Source organism: Misgurnus anguillicaudatus, chromosome 5 (genome assembly GCF_027580225.2).
Source record: "Misgurnus anguillicaudatus chromosome 5, ASM2758022v2, whole genome shotgun sequence".
NCBI classification, from domain to species: domain Eukaryota; kingdom Metazoa; phylum Chordata; class Actinopteri; order Cypriniformes; family Cobitidae; genus Misgurnus; species Misgurnus anguillicaudatus.
The window spans coordinates 34,834,874-34,854,011 of record NC_073341.2 but is presented as its reverse complement, the minus strand read 5'-3'; the positions used below and the strand labels follow the sequence as shown (position 1 = coordinate 34,854,011).

Genomic DNA, 19,138 nt, shown 5'->3' with positions numbered 1-19,138 from the left:
AATTTTAAGATACATAGAAAAAAACTAAGACATTTTTTTCTTGAAAATAATTTTTTGTAGTGCATATTTAAGAGTTTATAAGCAGAGAAAAAATATAGATATGATGAAACGTTTTTTTTCCTGATTTGTTTGTTTGTTTGTTCTTTCATTTGATATATTTGTATGTTTATATATTTTTTGAAGAAAATTTTCCTGGAAGGCATTTTGTGAAACTTTTGTGGAAATCACCAAAAATGCTGGCAGGCAACTTTTAAAAAAATGGCTGGTGGGTAATGAGTTAAGCAGGTGTCGCTCATACATACAGATTTTAGGCTTATGTTTTATTTAACATACAATAAATGTTTTTGCTACTAATGGGAACATATAACTGAAGACCGCAGTCTCCTCTAAGGTTCAAAGTGACACCATTTTAATTCTCTTAACACCCTACATAGTGCACTTACTGCAACTTACTATTAGTGTAGACACTTTAACTTGTTTCTAACATGTATATCATTTTTCTTCTGGCTCGGCATTATCGTTTTATTGTTCATGCCGGGGTCAATCATGCAATTCGCAAATGAAAGGGTTAATATTTTCAAAAGTCTACAAAAGTACGATTGTAAATAATTCAATTAAAAAATTCACATTTTAATGCTGTCATTGTAAAGACAGCTTTAATGCGCTTCACATTGGTTCATTCACATGACAACTGCAAACCATTTGAGGAGCGCTTGCATGATGTCATAAAGAGAAAAGCGATTCCTGTGCACAAAAATGTTTTTGCATCTTATATTTTAAATTAATATTGCCTTATTTGGCTTTAAAGGGACACTCAACTTTTTAAAATATACTCACTTTCCAGCTCCCCTAGAGACAAAAGTTTTGGAATCCATTCAGCCGATCTCCGGGTCCGGCGCCACCACCCCCAGCACAGCCCAGCAGAATCCACCGAATCCGGCCAGACCACCAGCATCGTGCTAAAAAATAACGAAAGTGTTTCGATATTTTTCCTATTTAAAACTTGACTCTTCTGTAGTTACAATGTGTACTAAGACCGACGGAAAATTAAAAGTTGCAATTTTCTAGGCCCATATGTCTAGTAACTATACTCTCATTCTGGCGTAATAATCAATGACTTTGCTGCCGTAACATGACTGCAGCAGGCGCAATGATATTACGCAGCGCCCGAAAATAGTTCCCTTGGTAACTTTCAATAGCAGGGGACTACTGCATATTTTTAAATAGGAAAAATATATAAACTCTTTTTGAGCGCAATGCCAAATGGTCCAATCGGACTCAACGGATCACGCCAAGCCACGCCAAAAGTGGCACCGCCAAACCCAGAGATCGGCCGAAAGGACCCCAAAACAGCAAAAATCAAATGTTTAACTCGAGTAAAGCCGGAAAATGGGCACACTTAAAAAAAGTGGAGTGTCCCTTTAAGGCTCTGTGCTGAACGGTAACATTAGATTCAAGAGCAATCTGATATACGTGTTTACACCGAAGTCAGATGTCCACATATCGTATTTGTATTAGATCCACATTTAAAGTGGCTCAAAACGGATCTCGTGCAGTTTTTTGTTATTTCATCCACATCTTTTAGCTTTGGGGACATCAATATATGCTAGTTTATACTCCTAAAAGTTGACTTTTAGAATATTTTTAGGAAAATTAACTAGTAATGTTGATGACATGCTGCATCATATAAAAAGGCTTGTGTGTTGCCAGGGTGTGACTATGAGGTTGCCAAAGTGAGGGTTTTTAAGCACATTGCCATATCTGGCCCACAAATCTGGCTTTAGGCTATAAAAAAGACAAGCCCTTTGACATGCCCATTGACATTTGACACAACACAGGAAAGCAAATCCTGTTAGTCGATTTTCAAAACATTTCTGCCTTGCAAGCACTTCTCAACAAAGTAAAACTAGTCTAATATATATCAAATGAGTCCCACCTTTATCCCCCACATTTTTATAGTAACTTTCAGTATGATACAGAACTGAACAGTCCGCACTGACAAATATTTCATAAATCTAATGTCTTCATAAAGGAAACTCCTCTGGGCTCTGAAGCAAAGCCAGGCAACAACAAAACATGAACATGGCCCGTGATCTGTACCTCTGCAAACGATCCTAAGGGCTCTGGTCTGACAGCAAGCGGCTACAGCACAAGGCTAAATATTCTAGGTCCATACGAGAAGCAAGCGTTTGCAAATAATCAGCACGCTACAGGCATGAAAAAGTCTGGATTCGTTTTCGTTCACGTGGTAGAGGAGAGGGTTCGCGTTTAATATGGATTTTCCTGCCAGTTAGTCGCCCGCGAGCCATTTGTCTGACTACAGTAACAAGAGGAAGATGTTTGACGCAAGGACGCTTGCCCTGCCACTCCTGTGCCAGCCAAACACTTTTAGGGATCTGCAAGAAAGAAAACAGAAACCAAAAAGCAAAAAAGAAACAAAACAAAAAAAAACATCACACAAGATATGTTAGAGATTTGTTTTCTATGAACATTCCTTTACTTTACAATTGACCAGATTCACAGACAACGCTGTGGGAGTCAAAGACAGGGAGGATAAAACTATACAAAACTCTTCATTTCTAGCCTACGGCACTATTAAACAACTGATGCATATTTTACAGCTGCGGATAAAGCTTATGAACAAATTATAAAGCAATGTCTGTAATTACAGCATGCATTAAGAGCAATATTTTCCTAGTACACACTGCAATGTGATTTTCTGGCCTAAAATTTTCCATGCTGGTCAATGTACAAACATGCACTTCTTATTGAATTCATTGCTTAGCTACACAGCGAGGCGTCGTTTTATCTATGGCTGATGAATATATTTTTGACTTTAAAAGTTGATCTTTTTGTACAGCAGCAATTGCAAAGCTAGAGAAATAGTTGCATGCAATCATGTTTTTAATAATATGCCTTTAAACCAAAGGCGATTTGCTGTGGGGAAAAGCAGATCTTGAATATTCACGAGGTACAAGCATTTACAGTAAATGTACCTGAGAAAATATTATTCGGTTTCATCACTCACACACTTCATACATTTCAATGTTTTAAAAAGTTACAATTAAAAACACACTTTGCTACCTAATCTGTAGTTTTGAGGCCACGTTTCAGGGAAGGAAATGCAAATTTTTATTGCCAGAAGCTTAAAGGGATACTTCACTCAAAAACGAAAACGTTGCCATTATTTACTCACCCTCATGTCCTTTAAACCCCCTTAAATCAGAACCAAAACGCAGATTTTTTAAGAAGTGTTATTTGGGGTTTTCTGGTTACAATGGGAGTCACCATCTACTTTAAGGTTCAAATGGGCCCAAAAGTGTTAAATAAATAACTTCACTGAACTTGTGTCATTATATATTTTAAGTGTCCTGAAGACATTTACTCCTCTACTTTGTTGTTGTGAATATCACTGTTGTTTCAGTTGTTACATTATTTAAAAATAAACATCCTAAACAGGGAATGTGCACTGAAAGAAAGGCACAGCAGGTCAAGACTTTCATTAAACAGGGCTCCACTAGGAGCACAGTGGCCCCCAACTGAAAATTTTAGGGGCACAACCAGAAAATTTAGGGGCACACACCGTAAATCAACATGCTACCCAAATATTCACATTTCTACAAATTTTCAATGTATTACTAATAAATACTTTGATGATAGATGCTGAAAGTACAATGTGCTGTTTCAAATTAAGTGTCACATCACAAAAAAGGTCAAATTTACTGGTCGCACATGTGCGACTGGATGTAAAATTCAGTGGCACACTCTCAAATTTTGGTGGCAAAAGTCTAGTTCCTGTTAAATAATGGAGTTTAGTTTTCTTTTTCACAAAACACTATTTTATGCCTTCAGGAAACCTAAAATATATGGCACGAGTCGAGAAAGGGCTGTTTACACTTTATCAATAACCATAACATTAACTATAATGCTAACTATCAGGGTTTCCCACAGCACTTTGCTGTTTGGGCGGCCCGCCTAAGCTGGGAAACCATACCACCTTAACTAGGTCCCCGCACGGCCGAAATGAGAGAAAGACGTGGTCCGTCACTGTCTAGCCAGTTCATAAAACTTCTCGGAGAATAGCGCAGACGCATTTCACACTGCGAGCGTGCATGCGCGCCACATGGCCGAAATGGTCCGTCAACTGTCTGGAGGATAACCGGTTGATAAAACACTTGTCTGTGAGAACTGTAAGTGGACTTACGTTTTGGGTTTATTTAAGCCTGTTATTGTATTAGTCTACAGGTCTTGCAAATTTAAAGTAAGTTATTTGGTGATTTTGTTGTTTAAGCAACCTGCTAGTTAGGTTGCACGTCCCTGTTGATTCAATATAATTGTTGTGCGCTCTTGCTCACGTTATTTATGTGCATTATTTACATGCTACACTCCTTTAAGATAATGTAATTAATAGTGGGAAATAATCAGTTTTTACAATCTTCGCGCTATATATCATGTTTGTGTTTATTAACCCTTTAGTTTCACTTCATCACGCAGCTATTCCCATTAGAGGTATCTGTTATAAACATTTAATTCAATAATAATCTAGTATGTGTTCATTTTCTGTCATAGTTTCTTCAAAATTAAGTTTTGAGTGTTTTTAATACAAATATTTTCATTTTCATCATGGCCCCTTTGATTGCCACGCCCCCGGCCCCGCCCACCCCTACCACCTTAACTAACAAATTTTCTGCAGGAAAACTATATTAGCGTACGCACGTTAATTTGTTCGCATGCCACCATACTTGCGCAAATCGTTTATATTTAATGGCATTAAACTAATATTGTAGATATCCTTTTGAATCTTCTTTGTGTAATCTATTATTTTATCTATTGATGAAGTCAATGTTATTAAATAAAAACATAACCCAGTCAGTTTGACTGCAACCACAGAAGGGATGGATACCTGAAATAATCATTATGTTATAGACTTTAGCGAAAAACTTTAAACGTTAAATTCAAAAAGATTTGTTTGGTTGTCAATGTTTTTACCAGTTGGAGAAGAAAAAAAATCGCTCCGAAAGGGAGCCCAATGATATTGTTTCTTTTATTTTAATTGTTAAAGTTTTGGTGTCAACAATTTTTAAACTATATTTTTATAGTTATTGTCCATAATGTGAATGGGCCTTAACACTTTTGGGTCCTTTTGAAGCTTGAAGAGGCGTTCATCATCCACCATCCTGCGTTTGAGGTAAAACGGATCAAGACATTAAGGCGTTCAATATACATAACGATGAGTAAATAAATGAGCATGTTTTTGTTTTAGGGTAAACTATCCCTTTAAAGTATTTACTTTTAAGACATTTCCTAATCATGTAGGTTTTAAAACATCTGATTGCTTCTATACCATAAAATAAATATTAATAAACCATGAGTGAGTCAACAAACGAGGAGCTCAGATGCAAAATCCTCTAAACGCCACCTCAGTCAAAAATGAAAATGATATTTTGACCGAACGCTCTGGGCACTATTTATACATCCATCAAATACTTAACAGCCTAAGGCCATTCAGAAATACAACTTTGTTGGCAGAATCTAATTTTGAAAAAAAAACATGTCAGACGCACTTGCATCTGAGCTCTTCAGATACGCTTAAAATTAACATGACATGTTCACCTAATATGCCGTAATGTTAAATATCAACATGACATGTTGGTAAACCAGCCATTTCCATTAGATATCAAAATTACCCAGCAGCCGTGTCTTTATTGCCTTACGGATATTTAACATCGATTGACTCTGAGGGCAAAATAAATCAAAATATACAGACCAGAACTGTGCAATATGCATGGCGTCTTGAACTTATCAAAAACAGGAATCACCCCGCTTCCTCTTTTAACCGAGGACGATGACATTTTCACGCTCTCGTCTGCTGTGTGTACAGTTAAACCACCCTTCCGGGTGACGTGGGATTATATGTATGTCATAGCACCTTTGGCATTCGCGTCCAAAAAGAGTTTGATGTAGGATGTGGGCACGTATCCTTCCTCGTCCTCGTTTTTGCGAACTCGAGTCCACCCGTCGCCCTTGTCCTCCTCGATTACGTACAGCATCTCCCCTTCGCTCATGGATATGGTACCCTCATTTTGACCTACAGGCACAAAATAGGCTCTGTAACCCCTTGATTTCACCAAGTAGGATGTGATCCTGGATCAACACTATTGTTGGTCCTGAATCAATATTTTCATTAACCAATCAGATTGCAGGATTAAGGTGTATGTTAGATTTAGGTTAGGGGCTTCTTCTCAAACTGTTATTTCACACTAATTTGAGGGTTAAAAAAAGGTTAGGGTATGAGTTATGGGTAAGTAGTTGTTTCTTTGATTAAAACGTTAATCCACAACCAACAAAAAAATTATCACGGCATTCAACCACGGGGTCGACTTAACAGTTATCTTAAATCTATACGCAACACCTTTAGCTACAGTAGTAGTGCTTTTCTGTTACCTTCAAATGGATAAAGTGCCTTGCATGTTCCAATGGTGGGTAAAGGTTCCTCCTCATCAAAGTCTTCATCAAACTCAGTACTGCGAGATTTAAACTGCATGCTGGTCTCGGTGCTGGGATCTTCCGTGTAGCTGCCATCCGGACTATGTACAGAAGACATGCAATACGTAAAACAGTCCAAATTAACTTTGGCGTTACAGTCAGATTGTACATTTAATGTCTTGCGCTTGTGCTGAACTATAAATAATATGGTTATGTGATTGTTGTAATGTCAACATGTGAGTTTTTTCCATGGTTTGGTCCAGTCAGTTGAGTTTTTATGGTGTCATAACTAGACTGATCTGGTGAAACATAAACTTTAGCCCAAAGTTTCTGACATTAGGATTTTTCGAATTATAGTTAATAGTTTTACTCTTATTATATCAGGGGTCGGTTGCACCAGCCGGACGTAAAAAGTTAGGTGTAATGGTGCATTCACACCTGCCGCGGTAGAGGCAGCAAAATGCGCCATTCGGGCGCAGCTGGACGCCTGAACATTCCAGCTCACCCGCTCCACTCATACGCGAAAGCTGCGCATGAAACTCCAGGCATTCGAGACACCAATGCCACGCACACACCAAACGCGGGGCATTTCTCACTCGCGGGATTTAACTTCGTGTCATGCAAATTCCCCGCTCGAGCCGAACACTTTCAACTTGGGCGAAAGCGGGCTTGAATGTTTTTGCGGCAAATATTGCGTCATTCACATTGCCCTACATGAGGATGCGTCTGATCGCGTCTTTGCATTGACTTTGTATGTAATCTACACGCGCAAAACATGCGCTATTCGCCTCAAACGCGTTTTCGCCCAAGTTGAAAATATTCAACTCAAGCAAAAAATAAAAAAAATTAAGTTAAATCCCGCGAGTAATCTACAGTGAGGAATGCCCCGCATTTGGTGTGTACGTAGAATTAATGTCTCGAATGCCTAGAATTTCCTGCACGGCTTTCACGTGTGAATAAAGCGAGTAAACTAACATGTTCAAGCGTCCAACTATGCCCGAATAGCGCATTTTGCCACAGTAACGTGGAAATTGGGAGGAGCTTCTGCGACTCCGCTCGCATCCTGTAATCACGTCACTACTACAACAAGGTCCTGATTGGTTAACGAGGCGCGGAGATCCGCAAAAGTTCACATTTTTCAACCACGCATTTCCCGCGGCAACGCTAAATTCGCGCGGAATGCGCCATTCGGGCTGCGCCTTCTGCGTGTACCGCGCCACAGGATGCCTATTCGCATCTTTGCATTGACTTAAAGCAACACTATGTAGTTTTTTTATCTTTAAATAATGTCTCCTAAATTATTTCAGTGATAGAACAACTTTTAACTGGACAAATTGTGCTGTTGCTGCAACCTGAGCAGCCTCCTAGCTGCTACAAGCAGACTCTGAAAGTGGCGGTGGAGGGTAGGAAACACAGCCCCACCCCTCCCCCTGCCTGCAGAAGAGTGTCTGATACCAGGCACTGTTGCACTTTTCCGTTTGTGTCAACCACATGGGGGAGCTGTAAGTCATTTTTACATGGAAACTACATAGTGTTGCTTTAACACGTGAATCACTCGCGATTGCTGCCTCTACCGCGTCTGGTGTGAACCCTGCATAAGCCCTACGTCGGTTTTAGGTACGTCCAGCTTTGTTTAAAAAAATTACGCCTTTTGCACCATCTGAATCTACGACCAGGCGCAGCTACGCTCAGCGTAGATGATGCGTGTCCCCACGTATGATGATAGTAGATGACAGTAGAGAGCTTTCCCTCCTCTCACACGTTTGCCAGTGCGCTCTCCCTCAAGATGTGTGCGTCAAATGCAGACCCATTGATATTCTAACCATTAAGGCACGACTGCCCATGTCATGAATTTGAAAGTACAGTTTTTGCAGTTCAGGGGCATTTTGAGTTTACAGTATGCTTTTCTTATATTTGTTATAGTATGACAATTTTATATTTTATTGCATTATCTTTGGTGGCCCTACTATCTAGGGACTGAAGTACCTCTCTCGGTTTTGACCGTAGTTGTTAGTAAGAGGCGTGTTGCCCTGCGAATCAAAATGGCCGCTCTGTCTCTGAGGTTCCGATGCCTTTTCAAGTAACTTTCTTTCCAACTCCGTCAGCCAGCCCTGAGAAAACACAAACAATGTGTTTATTGACTTTAGACCGTCACATCAGCCACCTTATTTCCCTTAACAGAGGCTTCATAAAAGACACAATAGTACCTCTACCTACATTTCTGCATAAACTGAAATACATTTCTCCTGGTACATATCGCTTACATCTTTTCGGTTGAAGTTAACAAATGTTTACATGTGTATACATTTGTATATTTATGTATCATTTATATTTTATATAAATATAAATACCTAATATATAAATATATTTTTTCTTAAAATTATACATGGATGTGTGCATATTTATATATACATAATTATTATACACAGTTCACATACATATATGATGTAAACAAAAACTTTTATTCTGCTATAGATTAATCGTGAATTAATCGTTATGCATTCCTATTTGTATGTCGACTATGTTTTATTAAAATTAAACCACAAGAACAGCTTTAGTTACTTAAGCTGTGTGCACATCGACGCGATCTTGTTCATTTCAGTAGAAGCTTAGCAATTTCTGGCGGCATGAAACAGGAAGAGTCCAGCTACATTGTAAAAATTCCTTGAGGAATAACACAGATGAGAACTTTTCAACTTTATGCAAATGACAAGCGACTTTCAGAAGCTACAGAAAATAAAGGTGTCTGTCACTTCTGCATGCGTCTACGCAGCTTTCAAAGTATATTCAACCGCGGCTACGCGCGGAGGGCCGTGTTCAATATGTACGCAATACAAATTATTTCTTATTCAAATTATTACTCTACCAGGCCGTCAGGGCAGCACTGATTTGCGACATTTACAGTACATTAAAAAATTTAGGATAGATGAAGAAAAGTAGCAGATGCACCATTGCAAACAAAGTTTAGAACAACCATCAAGAAAACAAAGAACAGGAATCAAACAACATGGTGATGAAAATGCACCACAGCTTTCTGTTCTTGGAAGAAGTGAAAATAAAAGAAGACGATGGTGTTTGTAATTGTTTGTAGTGGAGTGTCATGTACGCGTACTGTCCGCACGGTCTCAAATTTTGTATGAGGACGGTCTGCATGGACAACCGTGGTCCCTCCTGATGATGAAAAAAATAACATCATGCGGACGGTGTGTGGATGGCCCTACTATACCTTCGGCTTAAGAGTGAAGCTGTGGAGTTTACATCACCCGCTTTTTGTCAATTACTAAGAGGACAGTTACTCATTTGTTTATAGTTGTTACTAGTAGAACAACCAGAATTAGAAACGCCTCCTGCATGCACAGTTAGGCATGCCGCACGTTTGCATGCATAAGGCAATAAATAAGTGCCAAATGGCACACATCAACTTAACAAAGACGAGGAGGTTTTCACACATGTCAAAATGGAAAAAAACGAAAATTCTATGTATTTTAGGTTATGCAGAAATGTAGTATGCTGAGTGAGCCCGGGTTGGTTATTGCAGTAGACATCAAGTAGAAAAGTAAACAAAAAGCACCCAAATTAAAAATCGAAATTTATCAGTATTAAGGCCTTAAAATGTATTTATAAATGTACAAATTGTTGCAGGCAATAATTCACTGCACAAAAATATTGTTGACCATCATCACTGCAAGCAAAATTTCCTTTTTGTAGGATTGAATTTGTAAAAGTCTTACCTCAAATTTCTGCGCTTCAAGTTGCAACTTTTCCAAGCTCTGTGTGATCTCTTCTAAACGTGGATCTATACTGTCTGGATCCCCTAAGTGAGGATTCTTACAGTAAACATCTTTCATTTTAGTCAAGGCATCCCTGCAGATGATCAGAAAAAGAAAAGAAGCATATATATATAATATTAGAAATCTAAAAAAATTGATGTTTGAAAGTAAAATAGACTGTGTCGTTTAAAAGCTTAAAGGGATAGTCACCCAAAAAAGAAAATTCTGTCATAATTTACTCAACCTCATGTTGTACTAAATCTGTATGAATTTCTTTTTTCTGATGAACACAAAAGAAGATATTTTGATAAATGATGGTAAGCAGACTACTGATTGTAACCATTCACTTCCATAGTAGGAAAAACTAATATAATGGGTACCGTCAACTATGTGCTTACCATCATATATCAAAATATCTTCACCATTTATCAATACTTTACTTCCGAAATATTTGTTTTTCCTACTATGAAAGTCAATGGTTATAGCAGCTGTATGCTTACCATCATTAATCAAAATATCTTCTTTTGTGTTCATCAAAATAAAATAAAAACTCATACAGGTTTAGAAAACTTCAGGGTGAGTAAATGATGACAAAATATTTGTATTTTTGGGTGAACCATCCCTTTAAGTAGTATTTGGTATAAGTCTAAAGGGACTCGGTGGTTGCTAAGATGTTTATAAGGGTGTTTCTGTACTTAAATTTATATCTATACTGTAGATTAGGGATGGGAAGATTTCCAGATTTGCTCGGTGCATCGGCATAAAAAGTTCATGATGTGATGCATCGGTTTAAAAACTGTGCATTGGATACAAATTAGCATTTGCATCGCAATGCATCATTTCTAAAATATTGCATCTGTAAAAACACAGATTTATGTATCTATAATTATTAGTAGATGCGCTACAATTTTATTATTTAGAACATGACCAATATTTTAAGATTATGAAATACGTCCATAACCAGTGTTGGAGGTAACGCATTACAAGTAACGCGCATTACGTAATAATATTACTTTTCTGAAGTAACGAGTAAAGAAACCCATTACTTTATAAATGTACACATTAAGATTTGAGTTACTTTTTAAAAAAAGTAATGCGAGTTATTTTTCAGTTTAATTCATTTTGATTTAAAAATAAAATAATGTACTGAATTAAACTGAACACATTAACGTAGAATTACGCGCACTGTGTGCCTAATTGGGGGCAGTTTGAGTCAAAAACGGAGATGGCAGGCCAGCGCTCAACATTTTTGCGACATTTTTGCGAAAGAGATCAAGCCTCAGCCAAGTAAGAAAAAGTAATGCGAAAGTAACTTAAAATTAACGTAAGCATTACTTTCCATGAAAAGTAACTAAGTAACGCAATTAGTTACTTTTTTGGGGAGTAACTTAATATTGTACTGTCCATAACAAAGTGTTTGTCATTTAACGTAAGTAAATTAAAACAGTGGACAGTATACACGAGTTCATCATTTGTGCTCTGCATTGGGCTTATTATGTGTGAATAATCCGAAAATTAAAACTGCATGTAAACAGGAGTGAAGAGGTTAGCTCCAGTCATGTAAACGTCTTACTGCGATTAAGTCCTTACTCTGATTATTGGAAATAATCGCATTATTGGTGTACATGTAAATATACTCATTGACGAGCAGAGCTGTTCACCCAAAGTTGAATCTTTTTAAAATTTTGGCACTCAGACCTGAGCGCGGAAAACCGCCGAGCATCGGCTTTTAGCTCGAGAAAAAACGCTAGCTGCTGGCTTTTTTTAAAAACGCAGCGCTTCCATTGGAAACTATTAAAAACATACGTCGACCGCAGGCGTAAAAGCTTTTGTGTGCACGCCCCCTTACGCATGGTTTGGAGACAGTGTAGGCTGATTTTATTACGGGCACAGCTCTGAAAGTGCTTTACCTCTGATCCATCTCTTTCTGGATGTCTTTATTGATGTCATTGAGTTTGGCTTGAAGTTTTTTCCTTCTCTGTTCAGGGGGGAGATGACTATAGTCCTCTTGTCCCGTTCCCTGCAGACAGACAAAGACCACCACACTTTAATTTACTACAATTAATAATATTGCATAAAACGTGTTAAAGTTTGACACAATAAGCAATTAACTGTATAATGTAATAATTTACTAAGAGGTCCATCAGAGCAGACCAAAACAAATGGGTCTTGAGATGCATTTTCTAAAACTAAACAAAACTTGTGTTAGCTTAAAACCAGTGTTCATGGTGCAACATGCCAAAAGATTCAAATTAATAAATAAAAGTCTCTGTCGAGAGATTAAGAACAAAGAAACGATATAGTTTTATAGTTTTTTTTAAGAAGTACACTTTTAATTTCAGATCAGACTTACCAGCTTTAGAGAAAGCTGTGAATGTTAAGACAAGAAAAATGTGTTAATATACACAGTGTGAAAACAGAGTATTATGATGCTGTTACGACAGAGGGGTTTAAGACGAAGATGACAAAAAGCACGAATAACAGACAAACACCTTCAGACCGGTTTGACATTTCACATCAATTCACTTTCTAATCAAACCAAACTGATGACGCTAGTCTTACGATAAGAGTCATCCAATGAGATCGACCCATGAGCGAGACACAATTGAGACAGATGATTGTGAGCTTACCCCACGCTTCAGGCTCCGCAGGCAGTGCATTTTGTGTTTGGTGCTCATGAAGTCGTTGAGGCGCTGACTCAGGGGCTCCTTGGCCTGCTGCGGGGACTGAGGGCCGTTGGGGAGGCCCTCAGGGGACGGGGAGGTGGGAGGAGGGGGAGGAGGCTGACGGGGTGATGCTAACAAAGACATAAGCTACAGATGAAGGTGTGATGGAGCCACATTGAGAAATGGAATGGAGGAAGAGAGGAGAAGATGTTTAAACACTTTCTTGATGTTTCTTAAACACTTTTCTCTTGTACAGATATAACTGATAAAACTAAAACTGAAGTTACTGAAACTGAATTTTAAACATGGGTGATATTAAAAATTGTGTTTGTTTGAGAATTTAGGATGAGGCTGTTTGTTTGACCAATGACAGCCAAGAGAAGTGTTTAAGAACATTTAAATAATAATTTTTTTATATTTAGTTTGGTGACAATGCAGCACAGAACTTCTCACCTATCAAGGAATATTAACTATTAAGAGCAGTTTAAAATATTTAGGACATTGGGTGTTAAGAATAGTTATAATTACATAGGTGAACTGTTTAATTTTTATTAATGTTAAAATTTTCTCCACAACCATTACAGATATCACAGAGACGCAGATTACTTACTTTGCTTACTACCCATAAGGGGTGCATAAATTACACACTTCCCCTTTAATAAATGTATAAAATAGTTTTGTTTAGATCTCTTAAATGCAACACTAATTCTTACTCATTTTAATAAGAGGGTTTATAGATCATTTTAAGGTGCAGTGTGTAATTTTTAAAAGGATCTCTTGACAGAAATGCAAAATAATATACAAACTATATTATCAGGGGTGTATAAAGACATTTATATAATGACCCATTATGTTTTTATTACCTTAGAATGAGAAGTTTTTATCTACATACACCGAGGGTCCCCTTACATGGAAGTTGCCATTTTGTGCCACTATGTTTCTACAGAAGCCCTTAACGGACAAATTTTTTTGCTAAGTTGTCTCCATCAATGACATGTATTTCTGGTGGCGGCTACAGTAGCTTCTCTATGCTTTTTAAAAGCGAGGGGTGAGCAGTGGACTGAGCTGTTGGTTGCAATTCGCAACCTCACCACTAGATGCCACTAAAATTTACACACTGCACCTTTAATACAAACAACCAAATTAAAGCTATTTGCAATATATATGGTGTGGGCACTGTGCACAAAAAAGTTAATGATCAAATGGTCTTTAATGCATAAAAATAAAACTTGTTAAAGAGACACTCCATTTTTTTTGAAAATATGCTCATTTTCCAGCTCCCCTAGAGTTAAATATTTGATTTTTGCCATTTTGGAATCCATTCAGCTGATCTCCGGGTCTGGCGGTACCACTTTTGGCATAGCTTAGCATAATGCATTGAGTCTGATTAGACCATTAGCATCATGCTAAAAAAATGACCAAAGAGTTTTGATATTATTCCTATTTAAGACTCCTCTCTAGTTAGATTGTGTACTAAGACCGACGGCAAATTAAAAGTTGTGATTTTCTAGGCAGATACGGCTATGAACTATACTCTCATTCTGGCGTAATAGTCAAGGACTTTGCTGTTGTACCATGGCTGCAGGAGGCGCAATTATGTTACGCAGTGCCCGAAAATAGTCCCCTGCTATTTAAAGTTACCAAGGAAACTATTTTCGGGTGCTGCTTAAAGGCGGAGTGCACAATGTTTGAAAAACGCTTTGGAAAAGGAGACGGGCCGACTCCCAAAACACACTTACAGCCAATCAGCAGTAAGGAGCGTGTCTACTAACAGACATACTTTTCCGGGTTGCGTATGTGTGGGGCGGGTCTTTTAAAAGAAGGTCCAGATTCTACTGGGGTAGGGGCGTGTTTGTTTAGGTGATTTCAATTATCAACATTGGCTTTCAAACATTGTGCACTCCGCCTTTAATATCGTTCCCATCGGCCTAGAAAATCACAACTTTTAATTTTTTCGTCGGTCTTAGTACATGATGTAACTACAGAAGAGTCAAGTTTTAACTCTTTCCCCGCCATTGACGAGTTATCTCGTCAATCTGCAATACCGCTATTATCCACCAGGTGGAGCTCTTGCGCAACTTATAAAAACCGGAAGTACCGGTATTGCCATTGGGCAAACAGCTGTATGTCCGTGTATGTTTTAAAGATCGCTCTGCATCTGATCTCTATCAAAAGTCCTTCACAAAAATGGAATTATCTCAGCTTTTTGCTCAAAATTTTGTGTTTTTGATGAAACCTACACATATTTGAGAGGTGATAAAACACAATACATGAAGGTAGGATGAAACGGATTTTTTTGTTTGAAAGCAGAGGGTCTGTTTTTTTATTATATATATTGTATGTTTATATATTTAAAAAGGCATTTTCTGGAAGACATTAAACTTTTGTGAAAATCATGAAAATGCTGGCGGTGAAAGAGTTAAATAGGACAAACATCGAAACTCTTTGGCCATTTTTGAGCGCGATGCTAATGGTCTAATCAGATTCAATGATTTATGCTAAGCTATGCTAAAAGTGGTACCGCCAGGTCGCCTGAATGGATTCCAAAATGGTAAAAATCAAATGTTTAACTCTAGGGGAGCTGGAAATGAGCCTATTTTCAAAAAAAGTGGAGTGTCCCTTTAATTGTCAGCATAACTTGATTTTTTAATAAGTTTTAAATTATTAATATTTGTTTATGTTATATAATTCACATGACTGCATTTCAACGTTTCAAAAACATTTTTTAAAGTCACAATATAAAATCGGTGCTAGTAGTTTGGGGATATTTTCATGCAAAAATCATACACATTATGCCTTTTAAATTATGTACTAGTTTCAAATTTGTTTCTGATGATGGTGTGTTTACCTTGTTTCTCTTGAGTAAAGGCCACAGTCTGCTCCTGCTGCGGCGTCTGCTCTCTCCACGAGTATTTAAGAAGCTTGATTCTGACACCGCCCTCTTCATAGACACACTATAGTCCTCAAACTCCACATCGCCCGGGGGTTCAAAGCCTGATTTATATGACTCTACCACTTGTTTACTGTCCTGAAATCAGAAATATTAATGAAATCAGACTTGATGCTGAAACACATAAAACATAAGCTTAAGGTTCAAAATAACTACATTTAGTAACACAAACCATCAGGTTTGTACTACATGTAACACATGCTGTTTAACATAATCTACTCATATTATACTGCTAAATTAAAGCATGCTATAAAATATTAAGTATGGTTCAAATTCTGGCTTTAGTTAGCACCAGTGGCGGCCGTTGACTTCTTTTTTTCGAGGGCGCACGATGCGAAGTTCGTCACAACATGTATGTAGGCCGTCATGTGTGTGGTTCGTAATTTCAAAATATGTGTTTGCGCGTCGAGTTATCATATGTGCATCACGTGTCTTGTCAAAATAAGTGCCTGTTGCAGACGCGTCTAAAGGGTTTATGATTAAAGAGACGCTCGCATTTGCCAGATACTCGCATAATCTCATGCGTAATCAGAGTTTACTGTTAAGTGAGTGTCTTGCGTGTATTTTGTGAACGTAAGCGTCTCTTTAATCATAAACGGTTTTGACGCGTGTGCAGCAGGCACTAATTTTGACAAAACACGTGATGCACATGGTTCACATGACACAACAAACACATATTTTGAAAACACGAGCAACACACATGACACATATTTTGAATTTGCGACCCTCAGAAGAGCAGTCACGAGCCGCCACTGGTTAGCACACATGCTAAATTCATAACAGATTGAATTATAAGGGCAGAACTTTTAAATGAATCAGTGTAATGGATCTGTGAATCTAAATGAATCGATCACGAGATTCATCAGAACTTCTCAATTTCTCGCAAGGGGAAAATACAGGGTGAAAATTCTGTAGTGTGAGCCCGGCTTAAGTTCCTTACTTGAAGTCCTTAATAGTTTTAATGGTTAAATGTTATGGTTGATTAATTTCTGACTTCTGAGAGAAGTTGAATAAAAATATAAAAATGCTAATTCACTTTAACATTCCTCAATTCTGTTCAAAATGATGAAATGTCCACATTTAAGCACTTCACAATGCTTGATGGTCTAATAAATTTGTAAAGCACTGTATTTAAATCCATAATCATGATAAGGAAATTATATTCTTTATGTTTTTCATAGAGGACTGCTTATATGGGTGACACATTGACTGAAAAGTCACAAACACTCATAGTCCAGGAGCCACAAAAAATATTAAGACTTTGTTGCTAAGCCCATTTAAATCTGCAGTAAAATCCAGCTCATATGAGTCAATTAATGCTGCTGCTGAAATCAGACTCTCCATCTGTCACATCTGGACAGCATATCGCCTGCCCACGTGAATGCTGAAAACAGGATTAACTATAGCAGATAAGACAAACAGCAAGAACATCAGCCCGTTCACTGCCAACAATCTTCTCCATCTGTAAGTGATTTATCTTAACCTGGGAGATTGTGTAGGGGCAGCGATAATCAAAAAAATCAAGCCTGTATTTTGCATTGTTTTATTATTCAAATGTAGGGATGCACCAAAAGGAAAATTCTTCACATCGTGCGCTTCAAAAAAAGAAGTCACCAGCCGCCACTGATATACACTCACCTAAAGGATTATTAGGAACACCATACTTATACTGTGTTTGACCTTTCGCCTTCAGAACTGCCTTAATTCTACGTGGCATTGATTCAACAAGGTGCTGAAAGCATTCTTTAGAAATGTTGGCCCATATTGAAAGGATAGCATCTTGCAGTTGATGGAGGTTTGTGGGATGCACATCCAGGGCACGAAGGTCCCGTTCCCCCACATCCCAAAGATGCTCTATTGGGTTGAGATCTGGTGACTGTGGGGGGCCATTTTAGTACAGTGAACTCATTGTCATGTTCAAGAAACCAATTTGGAATGATTCGATCTTTGTGACATGGTGCATTATCCTGTTGGAAGTAGCCATCAGAGGATGGGTACATGGTAGTCATAAAGGGATGGACATGGTCAGAAACAATGCTCGGGTAGGCCGCAGCATTTAAACGATGCCCAATTGGCACTAAGGGGCATAAAGTGTGCCAAGAAAACATCCCCCACACCATTACACCACCACCATCAGCCTGCACAGTGGTAACAAGGCATGAAGGATCCATCTTCTCATTCTGTTTACACCAAATTCTGACTCTACCATCTGAATGTCTCAACAGAAATCGAGACTCATCAGACCAGGCAACATTTTTCCAGTCTTCAACTGTCCAATTTTGGTGAGCTCGTGCAAATTGTAGCCTTTTTTTCCTATATGTAGTGAAGATGAGTGGGGTCTTCTGCTGTTGTAGCCCATCTGCCTCAAGGTTGTGCATGTTGTGGCTTCATAAATGCTTTGCTGCATACCTCGGTTGTAACGAGTGGTTATTTCAGTCAAAGTTGCTCTTCTATCAGCTTGAATCAGTCGGCCCATTCTCCTCTGACCTCTACCATCAACAAGGCATTTTTGCCCACAGGACTGCCGCATACTGGATGTTTTTCCCTTTTCACACCATTCTTTGTAAACCCTAGAAATGGTTGTGCGTGAAAATCCCAGTAACTGAGCTGATTGTGAAATACTCAGACCGGCCCGTCTGGCACCAACAACTATGCCACGCTCAAAATTGCTTAAATCGCCTTTCTTTCCCATTCTGACATTCAGTTTGGAGTTCAGGAGATTGTCTTGACCAGGACCACACCCCTAAATGCATTGAAGCAACTGCCATGTGACTGGTTGATTAGATAACTGCATTAATGAGAAATTGAACCGGTGTTCCTAATAATCCTTTAGGTGAGTGTATTTATATAATATATACATAAAAAATTGGGGCCTAAATCGTTTTTTTCTAGATTGGACATTGGATCGATGAGGTGTGAGAGAGATGACCACAAGCCAGAACTCAAACTCTACATATTGAGCACTACTGTACATTATGTCGATGCATATCTCACTTGGCTGTTGGCACTGACTAAAAGATCATTTTGATTAAATATCAGATCTTCTGCATTAGGCTGATCAACAAATGGCAATAGGCCAAGATTTTCTGCATTTGAAGCACTTTACGTACCATTTTAGGCTCGATGGATTCAGCTGCCTTGGTCATGCCGTCCAGACACTTGCTGACGATAGGCAGTACTTTACGTTCAACCTCGGAGTACACTCGCATGCTTTCTCTTACCCTGCCCACCCGTCGCTCCTCCATCTCCTGTATCCTCTGGAAAGA

The 19,138-nt window shown here is 38.3% G+C and overlaps 1 protein-coding gene across 5 annotated transcripts in view; it reads right to left on the bottom strand.

Annotated features, from left to right (window-relative positions):
• Nucleotides 1–866: 866 nt before the first annotated feature.
• Nucleotides 867–19,138, bottom strand: part of fnbp1a (formin binding protein 1a) — a 36,655-nt gene continuing 18,383 nt past the window's right edge. For 2 of the 5 annotated variants that reach the window (XM_055168068.2, XM_055168069.2), the window contains 9 exons: nt 18,983–19,129; nt 15,771–15,950; nt 12,887–13,069; nt 12,610–12,624; nt 12,167–12,276; nt 10,218–10,350; nt 8,473–8,597; nt 6,445–6,587; nt 3,397–6,088 (listed from right to left, as the gene is read on the bottom strand). In XM_055168068.2, coding sequence (XP_055024043.1) covers nt 5,910–6,088; nt 6,445–6,587; nt 8,473–8,597; nt 10,218–10,350; nt 12,167–12,276; nt 12,610–12,624; nt 12,887–13,069; nt 15,771–15,950; nt 18,983–19,129 — 1,215 coding nt within the window. In that variant the 3' untranslated portion in view covers nt 3,397–5,909. Of the gene's footprint in view, nt 2,397–3,396; nt 6,089–6,444; nt 6,588–8,472; nt 8,598–10,217; nt 10,351–12,166; nt 12,277–12,609; nt 12,625–12,886; nt 13,070–15,770; nt 15,951–18,982; nt 19,130–19,138 lie in introns of those variants that run through there. The other 3 variants (XM_073868076.1, XM_055168070.2, XM_073868075.1) reach the window with 2 other exon arrangements.